General features: G+C 39.3%; 1 protein-coding gene across 1 annotated transcript in view; it reads right to left on the bottom strand.

Moving 5' to 3' along the window:
- Positions 1-5,096: 5,096 nt before the first annotated feature.
- LOC106878066 (chromatin assembly factor 1 subunit B) overlaps positions 5,097-15,193 on the bottom strand; it is a 30,453-nt gene continuing 20,356 nt past the window's right edge. The window contains exons 11-13 of the mRNA XM_014927160.3: positions 9,216-9,341; positions 7,337-7,682; positions 5,097-5,734 (exon numbers count right to left, since the gene is read on the bottom strand). Coding sequence (XP_014782646.1) covers positions 5,285-5,734; positions 7,337-7,682; positions 9,216-9,341 — 922 coding nt within the window. The 3' untranslated portion in view covers positions 5,097-5,284. The remainder of the gene's footprint in view (positions 5,735-7,336; positions 7,683-9,215; positions 9,342-15,193) is intronic.

Below are 15,193 nucleotides of genomic sequence, written 5' to 3'. Positions count from 1 at the left end.
AACATTTTTTTAAATAGAGCTTACAAAATTTCAGCTTTGGTGTAATCAACTAATCTTTAATTTATAAAACATTTTAATTAACTTTTTAAAAGCAGTCATTTCTTTACTCATTGATCCCTTGTTACAGTTAGTTAAGTGTGGATGTGTCAGTGTGTATTTTGCCTACATTATTGGCGTGTTATATATATATATATATATATATATATATATATATATATATACACATATATATACACATATATATACCTATATATATATATAATATATATATAACGCTGTTGTTTCGCTTGTATTTCCTTTATTCTTGTCAAGTATTACACTTATTTCTAAATATTTACGTATTTTAAAGGAGTTAATCAAAGTAATCCCATATAAGTAGTTTGTTTCATATAGTTACACACACAAACCAGAATGATCTGTGATCTGACACTTAACGCCAGCGGCAGTGGACAAGCTGATCCAAGGTTTTAAATCCCTTAAATCTTTAGAGCCCCCCAAACCCAATAATCCCATTTTGCTTATCTGATAAAACAATAAATTCGCTTTGTCCCCTCCTGCTACCACCACCGTCTGACAAACAAATCACTGATTGAAATTACGATGCATTGATATTAACACACATACATAATCTTTTACATGTTTCATTTGACTGAGACCATGTTGGAGCACCACCATGAGGAATTTTTAGTCGAATGAATACCTCACTCATTTTTTTTTAGCCTGGTATTTTATCGTTTCTTTTGCCGAACTGCTATGTTACGGGTACAGACACAAAAACACAGATGTGTGTATGTGTTTCCGTCTACCAAATCCACTCACAAGGTTTTGATCAGTCCAAGGTTATAGTAGAATACACTTGCCCAAAGTGCCATGCAGCGGGACTGAACCCAGAACCACACAGCCACGGCTATATATATACATATACACCTTATTGCAACCTCATGTTTTGTTTTTGTTCTTTTTCTACTCTAGGCACAAGGCCTGAAATTTGGGGGGAGGGGGGGGGGTAGTCGATCACATCAACCCAGTATACAACTGGTACTTAATTCATCGACCCCGAAAGGATGAAAGGCAAAGTCGACCTCGGAGGAATTTGAACCCAGAACGTAAAGACAAACGAAATCCTGCTAAGTATTTCGCCCGGCGTGCCGACGTTTCTGCCAGCTCGCCGCCCCAACCTCATGTTTCTTTTTTAAAGACGTCTTTCCACTCAGTACCGTAGCAGCCTTTTCCTCGATTCACAACGAAAACTTCATAATCTAATCTATAGTATAAGGCAGTTTACTATATTATAAGGCAGTTCTTTATACTGTAAGTCGGCTTTCTTATAGTATATGGCCTTTTTACAATTAATATGAAGCAAGGAACCCGTGGAAGAGGGAGACCCAGGAAGACATGAGATGAGGTGGTGAAGCATGACCTTTCAACGTTGGGCCTCACAGAGGCAATGACAAGAGACCGAGACCTCTGGAGACATGCTGTGATTGATTGAGAAGACCCGGCAAATAAAGTGAGATCACAGCCATAGCCTATACCAGTGTCACATAACCAGCCCATTTAAAAAGTACCTTTGAATCGTCGGGCGACACGCCGTGCTTGACGAGAATTATTGAGTCAAGTAAAATCAAAAAGTAAAAATCACAGACAGATGCCAGTGCCGCTGACTGGCTCCCGTACTGGTGGCACGTACAAAACACCATCCGAACGTGGTCGATGCCAGCCCCATCGCCCCGACTGGCTCCCGTGGTTGGCGTTATAAAGGGCATCCAGCTGTAGAAACTGTGCCAGATCAGATTGGAGCCTGGTGCAGCCTTCTAGCATGCCAGCCCTGGTCAAACCGTCCAACCCATGCCATCATGGAAAACGGACGTTAAACGATGATGACGATGAGTTTACTTCAGAATAAAACGATTTTACTAGTCAATATAAGGAAGTTAGTCAAAGTATAAGGCAGTTACTAATATACTACAATATAATGCAGTTTACAGGGTGTCCACAAAGTCTGGGTACATGGGGATTAACACATACTTTAAGAAATTATTATTTCTTATATTTAATTGTTTATGTTATGATTTCATTTACTCCATGTACCCACATGGGCATTAACACATACTTTAAGAAATTATAGTAACTTTTCAGTTCGGCAAAAGATATTGATAGAATAAGTACCGGGTAAAGAGCGGGAGCAAATACCACCAAAGCATGTCAGTTCCACTAATGCATTAACCTTCGAATTGTAGGTTAAACTGTTTGAGTTGCAAAATGTGTTGGTTGTATTATGGTACTGACTTGAACTGGTCTGCTGTTGACCTTATATATGTGGATGTAGTTGGTATTGTAATACAGTTCTATATTTAAGAGATGAGGAATTATGAACATTTGACGGATATTTCTCATCTTGTTTGTTGTTAACACGTTTCGGCTGATATACCCTCCAGCATTCATCAGGTGTCTTGGGGAAATTTCGAACCAGGGTTCTCATTCCTAATATTTTTTTTTCAATATTATTATAATTATTTATTATTATTATTATTATTTAGGTCACTGCCTGGAATTGAACTCGGAATCTTGGGGTTAGTAGCCAATGCTCTTAACCACTACGCCATATGCCCAGTGGGCAATTATGGAGTGAATTTTAGGGCTTCTAAATCTAATATTCTCCTATCCTTCCTCAATATCAGTTCCCATATGATATTCATATCTGCACTCCGTCTGCTTAGGAGGTTTTTGTGTCCTAGCATATGTGCTGCTTCTTTTAGTTTTCGTATTTTCCAGTGGTGTTCTCTGTCTATTATTTTAACTTCATCCCACAGGGGGAGGTGGTCTCCATTTTTCCATACAAGATCAGCTATACCCGATTTATCAATTTCTCCTCATGTCACAGCTTTGCGATATTCGTCTACTCTTATTTTGAGGGGGTGGCATGTTTTGCCTTTGTATAACCTACCACAGCTGCATGGGATGGAGTACACACAGTTTTTGGTCATATTCTCTTCTATTGCTATTGTAATATTCATGGTTGTAGTTGCACAACAAATAACATTACTTGTTATGCGATCTCCATTTAAAGGGCAGGATGAAGTTACAACTGCTGTTGTTATACGAGTGATTTTGGTTTCCATATTACAAAACTTTTAGATGGTTATAAATGACTACAGTTTGTTTTTAAGTTGTGAAGTATAAGATTTTTATACTGTGTTTATTATTTCCTGGTATTTGTGGTTGAGGTGGAAGTGTTTAAGTAGTATTCTGGAAAATAATTTGATTAAAGGTGTAGAGGCTTACATGTTGAAAGGGGAAATTGAACCAGATAATTTTTTTTTCCCTATTTCTGCTTTTTGTTTGTGGGTGTGTTGTTATTTATGTAATGTATTTTCCCCCAATTAACCACTGCTATTAAGAGCTTCACTATATGGACTTGTTATTTCAATGACTACATTTCTGTTGGAAAATTTTTTTAAAAAGTCTTAGAAATATGCTCATTACTAGGAATTTAATTATACTTTTAGAATGGTTGAATTGTCTATGCATATACAGGGTTTTTCATTTTCTTTTACCAGATTCTAAGTCAAGGGTAACATTGAGAACATTGACTGATTTAAGACATGTATATACTGTAATGGGGGTTATTTGTTCCTTAATTTGTCAATTTCTTTCTGGGCTGTACTAAGAAGGGCATCAGTCTGTGGAAAATCTGCCTCAACAAATTGTCTGACCTACGCAGACATAGAAAAGGTAACATTAAAAACGATGAAATATATCATCATTTAATGTTCACTTTTTCATGTTTGCATGGGTTGGGCAGAAATTGAGGCAAATTTTTGGCAAATGGATGCCCTTCTTGTTACCAATCCAAACAAGGAGACACCAACACACACACACACTTTACAGATATAAGCTTCTTTCAGTTTCCACCTACCAAGTCCACACACAAGGCTTTGGTTGGTTCAAGACTTTAGTAGAAAATATCTACCCAAGGTGCCCTGCAGTGAGACGGAAGCCAGAAGCACATGGTCAGGAAACAAACTTCCTAACTACACACCCATACCTGTGCCTGCATAAAGCAATCCTTATAATACTTTATTCAAAGAACTCTTAAATGAATTTGAGATTTCCAGCCATAATTAGAGACAGAAAACAAAAAAGCTTGTAGCAATGATGAGGGATTCACAAAGAAAAGGGGAGATAATTTGAAGGCAATTCTAAAAATTTAATTCTCAAGTCATATTAATCCACTAAGTTCTACTGTCCTACAAATAGGACACTAAATGAGAACATTAAATAAGCTACATCACATTGTCCCAGTGTCCTATTTATAGGACACTGAGTATTTCCGTTTCTACTCGAAGCAAAGGATTTTTAATAATTATTTTTTTCATTTTAACCTATTTTCAATCATCTGTCAAAATTTAAAAGTAATATTCAGAAATTTAAGTACTCTGGGACTTAATGGGTTAACTTAACCAATTTTATTCCCCCAGGCCAACCTGTCTATGACTATCCCAGGTTCTGTAATGCAAAGTGTGTTTTAAAAGTGATCCAAATTAAAATCTTTCATCAAAATTTATCACGTTCAATTCAGGTTTTGAAACACCCGCTGAAAAACGAGAAAACTTACCATACACTAAATTCATTTACAAAATTAATTGGAACAAAGTCAGTGTATTTCATTCAACAGGAGTCTAGTAAAAAAGATAAGGTGAAACACCATTAACCCTTTAGTATACAGATTGCATTCTCAAATGTAATGCTTAATCATTCATATGGTTTTGGATTAATCAAGCATTATCTTGTAGCTAGTGATTTTAATTATGTGATTGTTATTTCTAGAATGTAATTGTGGGATGGGTGTGAGAGCCTGGATCTGGCCTGTTTATACTTGAAATAAGTAGAAAATTTGGGCCAGAAATGGCCGATTTAAATGCTGAAGGGTTAACAGATTGGTTCCCTAGTGCCACAAATAAAGGAGAAAATATCATTACCATCCTTGTTGTTGATATTATCATTATTATTATTATTATTATTATTATTAACCAGATCAATTTTGTGATCAATGTGATCACCTAGCCTCCACTCCAAAAATTTCAAGCCATGTGTCAAAATTTAGAATTTTTTTAATTATTTTTATTATGTTGATGATTTCACTGTATGTAAATCTCCACACTTTATGCCCCACCACCTCATCCTTCACTCTGGTGGCAAACAAAAGAAATCCTTATTATTATTATTATTATTATTATTATTATTACTATACACAGAAGAATAAGTTGGAAGTCAACAGAATTTACTTTGGATTCAGAAGAGACAATGTAGTAAACTGGATGCGTCTTTTAGGCTTCTCAACCTGGTTCGGGGAACCAATGAAATTTGGCAGTTTACTTGCAGCAGGACTAGAGTCTGTAGTTGAAGAAGAGTTACTTTGAGAAGACATAAAATTAGAAGTGTCAGCTTGGTTAGAAGGAGACCCTAAACTCATCAATGTAGTTTCTTCCTGCTTCTTTAGTTTACCGTTTTCCCTGTTTGGTATTACTTCCATGTTCGGAGATCTTGAAGTTACATTTGAGCTAGATTTGATGGAAGCATCAGTAGTGGAGGAACCATTGGTCTTAGATTTGGCCAGTGCTGTAGAATTAGTGGTGTTGGTTTTATATGAAGCATCACACGAGGTTTCTAAAATCAAGCTGAAGTCTGTACTACATGTATCAATTTCACTTGGAGGAATCAATGATTGATTCTGAAACAGAGAAAAAAAAAAACAATGTATTATTATTATTATTATTATTATTGAGTGAGAGAGCAGTGCATGCCATTAAAGTGACACTGGGGTAAAAATATACGAAGCCCAGTATACCCATCATTACTACCCATCTGATAAGGGTACACCAGGCACATGCATCACAACCATATGTGTGCAAAAGGGTGATCTCATATCAAGATAAACAGCACATGACCTTGCAGGTGGGGCCCAATTAGAATTTTCTTCAGGTCGAGTGGCCCATCCTACTCAAAAGGGTTGTTTTGGATGGTTTTGAATAAGAGTTGTTTAAGGATGTTGAACGAAACACCCATGTTTCCAAAGGTGAATTATTCAAACCCCAAAGAATTTCTCTCAACACATGGCTATGATGCTCCTCCGCTACTTCTGCTCGTGATCAGAGATGCACATATCGTCAGCCACCAAGGGACACACTCAACTAGTTATGGTCAAACAACTGATAAACAAATCTGTGGTATTGAGTAGAATATTGGCTATAGCCCATCTTTTATTATTATAATAATCATTATCATCATTATAATAAGGTGGTGAGCTGGCAGAACTGTTAGCACACCGGGCAAAATGCTTAGCAGCATTTCTTATGTCTCTACATTTTGAGTTCAAATTCCACCAAGGTCAACTTTGCCTTTCACCCTTTCAGACAATGTAATCAACTTCTGCCAAAATTTGAAACCATTATTATTACAAATACTACTGCTACTACTATTACTACTACTACTACTACTACTGCTACAAAAGATCAATAACTGTCTGTAATCTGTACAAATCTAAGTCAACTCATTCTGTTACAAGTTGATATAAAATAAGATTAGGTTCCTCTGACTGATTCACTTCTCTCATAAATAAAGGTAGACTAGTTTGGCTTATCTTTCATTGTAGTAGTAGTAGCAGCAGTGATAGTAGTAGTAGTAGTAGTAGTAGTAGCAGCAACTCACACAGCCTCCCATAAATTTATATGAGAAGAAAACAGTTTCAATGACAGCTGATCATCCATTAAGACTGAAATACTTCTAGCAATCTTCTTATTTACTGGCAGACTAACTAAGGTGTTGCCAGCAACATCCTAGCAATTCTGCTAACAACATCCTAACAATCTTGCCAGTAACACCTAAGCAATACTGTTGGTAGCACCTAAGCAATCCTGCCGGTAACACCTAAGCAATCCTGCCAGAAACACTTAAACAATCCTGCCAATAAAACTAGCCACAATCCGAATGGGAAAAAATAGACTACTTCAAAACATCATCGTCGCCGCCTCCGCTGCCGCCACCACCACCACCACCTCCACCACTACCACCAAACCAGACATTTAGCTCTAAATGCCGTAAAAGAGCTTATTTCACTTGTCCAAGTATCCCCAAAATAGATAACGCTAACGTTTATCTCCTCTCCTTTTGATTAGAAACAGAAAAGGAAAACAGCAAAAACCCTGCAAAGAAAAGCTGACCTCATCCATCATTCTTGTGGAAAATATATTTTCTGCAACGACCTCATTTATCTTTCACAATCACCAAATTCTCTTTAAAACCAACTAGAAATTTGTCCAAAAACACAATTTACCTTGGTTTTCAATTTTTCAGTTGAGGGAACAGATTTAGGCGAAGAGAATCCATTATTCAAATGACAGGCATCTTCATTGAGGAGGGCATCAGTTTGTTTCTCGTCCACCTCCATGGGTGAGCTGGAATCAGTTGATGCTGGAGTGACAGGAGTTGTGTTGTGGGAGGTGTCTTGTTGGTCTTTCGCTTCTGTAGTGTCCCCTCCGTTGACAAGAGGCGAGGAAGTGGAGGAGGAGCATACATGAGTCACTGGTGTGTAGGGCTCTCCAATCTCACCTTTCTCAAAAGTGACAATTGAACAGAAACCATCTGTTGAGGACACCACCAGGATATTACCATCACTTGACCTGACAGGGTTAGATAAAACAAACAGGACACACCTAAATACATACACAGAAAAAAAACATTCCAACACCTGTGCAGTGTATGAGACAGACAGACAGATATTCAGATAGCAATATGTCAAAATAATAATTCAGGTGTGTGAATAGAGATCTTATAGTTAAATAAACAAGGCACCTACGATTGTAGACATGTGCGACCATGAACAATGTAAATAAGGATGTAATAAATTAACTAGTCATACTGTAAATCAAGTGGTATATAAATGTATTGACTTTGTTTTTTTTATATTTATCTCCATCATCATCATCATCATCATTTAACGTCCGTTTTCCATGCTAGCATGGGTTGGACGATTTGACTGGGGACTAGCTTACCAGATGGCTACACCAGCCTCCAATCTGATCTGGTAGAGTTTCTACAACTGGATGCCCTTCCTAACGCCAACCACTCCGAGAGTGTAGTGGGTGCTTTTTACGTGCCACCAGCACGAGGGCCAGGCCGGCGTTACTGGCAACAGCCACGCTCAAATGGTGTTTTTTATGTGCCACCTGCACAGGAGTCAGTCCAATGTTTTGTTCACATGCCACCGGCACAAGTGCCAGTAAGGCGAAGCTGGAAACGATTGTGCTCAAATGGTGCTGTTTATGTGCCACCGGCATGGAAGCAAGACTGCTGCTCTGGCAGTGATCCCGCTTGGATGGTGCTGTTAGCGCTCCACTGGCACGGGTGCCAGTCATCGAATTTGGTTCAGTTTCGATCTCACTTGCTTCAACAGGTCTTTGCAAGCGGAGTTTAGTGTCCAATGAAGGAAGGTTGGCATGGGTGCCACTCAACGAATTTGGTTCACTATAGATAGGGGAGTATGTGTGTATATGTGTAGTAAGAGTGGCTGTGTGGTAAGAAGTCTGTTTCCAACCCACACGGTTCTGGGTTCAGTCTCACTGTATGACACCTTGGGCAAGTATCTCCTACTATAAGCCTCAGGCCAACCAAAGCCAGACGGAAACTGAAAGCAGCTGCTGTGCGTGTGTGTGCATCATGTGATCAATACCAGTGATGTATTATCATGCATCACTGGTCGCAATGAGCTTTGCGGTTTTTTTTAGTGTTCAAATGATGCCACTCTGTTGCCTGGGTGAGCAGGCCAACATTGCTCTCTGATCGGAAAGCCATCTAGTCATAGGGGTGACCCATTTACAGTTGAGTGGACTGGAGTAACATTAAATGAAGTGTCTTGCTCAAGAACGCAATACACAGCCGGTTTGGGAATCAAAACTACAATCTAGTGATGTTGACTGCAACACACCTAACGACTAAGCCAAGTGCCTTAACATACACACACACACACACACACACGATGAAGGTTGAGTTTTGTACCCTGAGCTCAGTTCTTTTCTTTCCTTCTGGAAGAAACTGTCTATAGTCAGACCCGTAGTGAAAGGGGCACCACCAGGTCCAATCTCATCTGCTCAAAGAAGGTGGAAATTAATTCAAAGAGTGGAAATAGATTAATTAAAAGTTGATTAAATAATTACCAAGTCAAGTCACTGAGTTGGTGATAATGGATGTTTTTGACCAAAGCAAAAGGAGAAGACTGTTGGGTGTCGTATATCAAAACTGAGTCTTCTGTGGCCACAGCAAACACCATGCGGTAAGGGAGGCTGAAAATAAGAAGAAATAATAATAATAATAATAATAATAATGATAAAATGTTTTCAATGGTACAACAATGGCCTGTAATACAAACGAAGGGCTTATATACCTGTTGTAATTTAACCATCCATAGTCTGATGATATTTCAGAATAAAAATTCCTTCCTCAGATATCCCTAAGAATTATGGAGTCGCTGCTATAATCGATTTTCTAACAGCCTTTCTTTTTTTTCTTGAAAAGCCATTAGAAAACCAATTATAGCAGCAACTCCATCAATTCCCGGGGATATCTGAGGAAGGAACTTTTATTCCGAAATGTTATCAGACGATGGATGGTTCAATCACAACATTGTTTGTATTAGAGTGCATTGTTGTACCATTCAAAACATTTCATTGTTACAAACAATATACAATGCTTCAAGCGAGCTACAACACTCGCCAATAATAATAATAATAATAATAATACTTGCCAGAATTTGGAATATGAAAAGTATAAAAGCTGTGCCTACAATAATTGGTACATTAGGAATTGTAAGTAGAGATATACAAAGGCGTACCCCAAGGAAACCAGAATTTTGCAACATTATTTTGTTCATTTAGTTTTACATGTTTACAGAATTTCATGGAAGCACACTGTTCCTTCAAAGTTTTATCCATTTGAAGCAATGCATCAGTCCAGACACGTTTTCCATTATTCAAAGCAGTCCTGGAACCCTTGCCTTTTAACACCTCCGTCGTTTTTTTTCTTCTCCTCTTCCACATCTGCAAAACGTTTTCCTTGAAGGACTTTCTTCATTCGGAGTAACAAAAAAAAAAAAGCCACAGGGAGCAAGATCAACTTCCAAGTGTTCTTTCAGTTAACAATACGCATTCAGTCACGACTGCTTTTGACCTTCCATGAGCAAACGAAGCATAGATTTGGCTGCAACGCTTTTCACTCGGAATTCCTCGCTCAGAATTTGTCACCAGAAATTCCTGGACACATCAGTCAGATCAACAAGTTCAATTGTTCGGTGACAGTTCTCCAAGATCAGTTCATTAATTTCCATGATGTTTCCATTTGTTGCTGGGTGTCGACAGTCACCCTGAACGAGGCTGGTCTTCAAGGGTCCAGAAACCATTCCTGGAGCATGAAAACCACTCATAAACTTATGTTTTGTTCATGGCAGTGTCCTTGTAAGCTGTTTGAAGCATGACAACTGTTTCAGCTGTTGTTAGTCGCAGCAGAAAGCAGAATTTCATGGAAGCACACTGTTCCTTCATTTCAGCCATCGCAAAACAAACAAAAAACAAACAAAAACAAAAAAACAGGAGAGAAGCTCTGCAAAACAAAGACACACCATGTGGGAGTACAAATCCATGAAATGCTGCAGGTCAGCAGAATGGTATGCCTGAGGGTTGCATCAAGTGACTTTTAGCAGCGGAAGCCTGAATTGCAAGGGATTTGTCCCACAGAGAACATTTCCAGTTACTTTTGGGTACCTCCTCGTAGAGAAATGGTTGAAGGAGATTGGACTACGATGTCCTGTAGAGATTCTAAGAAAGTTGACCTCTTAGAGGCAGGAAAGACTATCAGGAGGGTTTTAAGCACTTGAAAGATTATTATTGAAAGCTAGCGGATACCTAAGGTTACAGGTAGTAAGCCATTACCCTAAGCCTGGAGGGGTGCGGATTTTGGCACAAGGCCAGCAATTTCCAGGCAGTTTTTGGAAGGATGAAAGGCAAAGTCAGCCTCGAAGGAAGTCAAAAGATAAACAGACGAAATGGATCCAGGTGAAAAAAGGTCACAGGGGTTTTATCCAGATCCCACAAATTGTGACATTTTTTCCTAGCCAAAATTGTGATTTTATTTTATTACTGTGGACCATATTTAATGACCAGCACCTGTGCCAGTGGAGCACTAACAGCACCATCCGAGCGTGATCATTGCCAGAGCAGCTGTCTGGCTTCTGTGCCAGTGGCACGTAAATAGCACCATTTGAGCGTGATCGTTACCAGCATCGCCCTACTGGCACGTTAGAAAATCATTCGAGCGAGGTCATTGCCAGTGACGCTGGACTATCTCCTGTGCAGGTAGCACGTAAACTATACCATTTTGAGCGTAGTCGTTGCCAGTACTGCCTGACTGGCCCTCATACCGGTGGCTCGTAAAAAGCACCCACTACACTCTCGGAGTGGTTGGCGTTAGGGAGGGCATCCAGCTGTAGAAACTCTGCCAAGGTGGCGAGCTGGCAGAAACATTAGCACGCCCGGCAAAATGCTTAGCGGTATTTCATCTGCCGTTACGTTCTGCGTTCAAATTCCGCCAAGGTCGACTTTGCCTTTCATCCTTGCGGGGGTCGATAAATTAAGTATCAGTTACGCACTGGGGTCGATGTAATCGACTTAATCCCTTTGTCTGTCATTGTTTGTCCCCTCTATGTTTAGCCCTTTGTGGGCAATAAAGAAATAAGAAACTCTGCCGGATCTGATTGGAGCCTGGTGCAGCCATCTGGTTCACCAGTCCTCAGTCAAATTGTCCAACCCATGCTAGCATGAAAAGTAGACGTTAAACAATGATGATGATGATGACTTCATTACTGGTCACCAATGAAATACCACGAAGCATTTTGTCCAAACGATTCTTACAACTCACTGCCTTTTCAAGAATTAATTCTTTCAAGGTCACTGCCTGGAATCGAACTCGGAATCTTGGGGTTAGTAGCCCATGCTCTTAACTACTATGCCATATGCTCTTAACCACTACGCCATATGGCGTAGTGGTTATGAGTGTGGGCTACTAACCCCAAGATTCCAAGTTCGATTCCAGGCAGTGACCTGAACAACAACAACAACAACAACAACAACATTAGTAAAATACCCAAGACACCTGATGAAGACTGGAGAGTATATCAGATGAAACGTTGTGTTAACAACAAACAAGATGAGGAGAAATATCCGTCAAATGTAAATAATGTAAATAATGTACATAATTCCTCATCTCTCAAATACAGAACTGCAGAAGCTCTTTCAGTTTCCATCTACCAAATCCACTCACAAGGCTTTGGTCTACTTAGGGCTATAGCAGAAAACCCTAACTCAAGATGCCTTGCAGTGGGACTGAACCTGACAACAACACTAAACTAGCATAATCATAGGAAAAGGTGACAGGAGGAGAAAGTGGGATCTCCACAGCTAAGATAACAGTGAAGGGGTCAAAAGCCACACTAATAAACATAAATACTCATTAGTGTCTGCTAATGGAAATGCCAAAATAATTCTTTCTATTACTTTATTGTTATTGTAACACATCAAATCCAAAGTGTATACAAGTCTATAATGATCTCTGTGTGTGTGTGTGTGTGTGTGTGTGTGTGTGTGTGTGTGTATGCATGTGTCTATATATGTGTGTATTAGTGCAGAGGCATAACTCCCTGTCCCTCTCACCCCACCTTCTAGCACCCTTATGTCACTAAAAGGCTTAAATAAAACTAAAATACAGATAAGTGTCCACCCAGCTTATAATAATAATAATAATAATGACGTTGTCATCACCAGAGAAGATAGAGATGACAGCTTAGTGCAGATGTTCTAGTGGAAGAATCAAACTTCAGCCAGATGGGACAATTGGTAAATATCCCTGGCTAGAAATAGCAGCCAAATGTTCATTAAGAATTTTCCAAGATTTTTTGAAGGAATAAAAGAAACAGAAAGAATTTCTTGTTGATTCTCATGAAATATAAGAAGGGGTGGCTGTGTGGTAAGTAGCTTGCTTACCAACCACATGGTTCCAGGTTCGATCCCACTGCATGGCACCTTGGGCAAGTGTCTGCTACTATAGCCTCGGGCCAACCAAAACCTTGTGAGTGGATTTGGTAGATGGAAAACTGAAAGAAGCCCGTCGTATATATGTATATATATGTATATGTATGTGTGTGTGTATATGTTTGTGTGTCTGTGTTTGTCCCCCACCACCATCGCTTGACAACTGATGGTGGTGTGTTTAAGTCCCTGTAACTTAGTGGTTCGGCAAAAGAGACCGATAGAATAAGTACGAAGCTTACAAAGAATGTCCTGGGTCAGTTTGCTTGACTAAAGGCGGTGCTCCAGCATGGCCGCAGTCAAATGACTGAAACAAGTAAAAACGTGTATGTGTGTGTGTGTGTGTGTGTGTGTGTGTGTGTGTATGTATGTATGTATGTATGTATGCATGCATGCATACACATACGATGGGCTTCTTTCAGTTTCCGTCTACCAAATCTACTCACAAGGTTTTGGTCGACCCAAGGCTATAGTAGAAGACACTTGCCCAAGGTGCCACGATTGGAAGATTATAAATAAATAACACCATTTTTGTAATGAACAAACAATGACCTTGCTTCAGTGAGCACACAAATGTTAAGACAAGGAAACCCATGCACACACAAACACATACATACATACACATCACTGTACATAGATATACATATATACACATACAACTGGTACCACATAAAAAGCACCCAGTACACTCTGTAGAGTGGTCAGCATTAGGAAGCACATCCAGCTGTAGAAATCATGCCGAAACTGACAATGAACCTGATGTGGCTCCTGGCCTTGCCAACTCCTGTCAAACTGTCCAACCCATGCCAGCATGGAAAATGGACATTAATATGATGACAATGACATACGTATACACACACACACAAATATTATTTGTATAATTTAATTAGAGGATATGTTAACCTCATGAAGGGATGGTTGCATCCAAGGAAATACTGATTCAATACCTAGTATTGTTGGAGAATGAAAGTCCCTTAAAACAATAGATATATATTAAGTATATAGTTTATATCCAGTTAAAAGGAAAGAAAATGGAGGTAAGGAAGTTAATAGCTGTTTATTATTAATAATTTGGTCATCTTCACTTCTTACAGCTGTTTCAATTAATACTCAATAATTTAATTAGAAGTCTGTACATTAAAATTACATTTGTGACACGAGAGAACAAAAAAGATGTACTTTGGATGTTATATGTGGAGCTATCAATTCATTTCAGCAATGCTTTTCTTCTTTTAAATGTGTTTGTGTGTGTGTTGTTGTTGTTGTAATTTACAGAAACAAAAAGCAGATGTATTAGTTTCATGCTAGGGAAGGTGAGGAAGTCTTTTACGTTTCGATCCTACACTCTTCAACAGAAAGGAACACGAGAAAATAAACAGATTTGTATGTAGGCACAGGAGTGGTTTGCTTACCAACCACATGGTTCTGGGTTCAGTCCCACTGTGTGGCACCTTGGGCAAGTGTCTTCTACTATAGCCTCAAGCCGACCAAAGCCTTGTGAGTGGATCTGGTAGATGGAAACTGAAAGAAGCCCATCGTATATGTGTGTGTGTGTATGTGCTTGTGTGTCTGTCTTTGTCCACCCAACATCACTTGACAACCGATGCTGGTATGTTTAAGTCCCCGTAGCTTAGCAGTTCAGCAAAAGAGACTGATAGAATAAGTACTACGCTTACAAAAATTAAGTCCTGGGGTCGATTTGCTTGACTAAAGGCGGTGCTCCAGCATGGCCACAGTCAAATGACTGAAACAAGTAAAAGAGTAAAAGAGAGAGTTATGGTCACTGCTTGTACCATTTAAATGGCACCTGTGCATTGTAGTTGTGGTCATTGCCCATGCTATGTAAATGGCACTCACCCGTAAATCGTAGCCCTGGTTGTTGCCAGTGTCATGTAAATGGCACCTGTGCCACTGGCAGGTAAAAAGCATCCATTACACTCCTGGAGTGGTTAGTGTTAAGAAGGGCATCCAGACGTAGAAACCATGCCAAATCAGACTAGAACCTGGCGCTGTTCTCTGGCTCATCAGCTCCAGTTAAACCATCTAACCCATGCCAGCAT

This window comes from Octopus bimaculoides, chromosome 1 (genome assembly GCF_046866305.1).
Source record: "Octopus bimaculoides isolate indiv1 chromosome 1, ASM4686630v1, whole genome shotgun sequence".
Classification (NCBI taxonomy): domain Eukaryota; kingdom Metazoa; phylum Mollusca; class Cephalopoda; order Octopoda; family Octopodidae; genus Octopus; species Octopus bimaculoides.
Note: the sequence above shows the minus strand (reverse complement) of the source record. Positions and strands in the feature narration are given on the sequence as shown.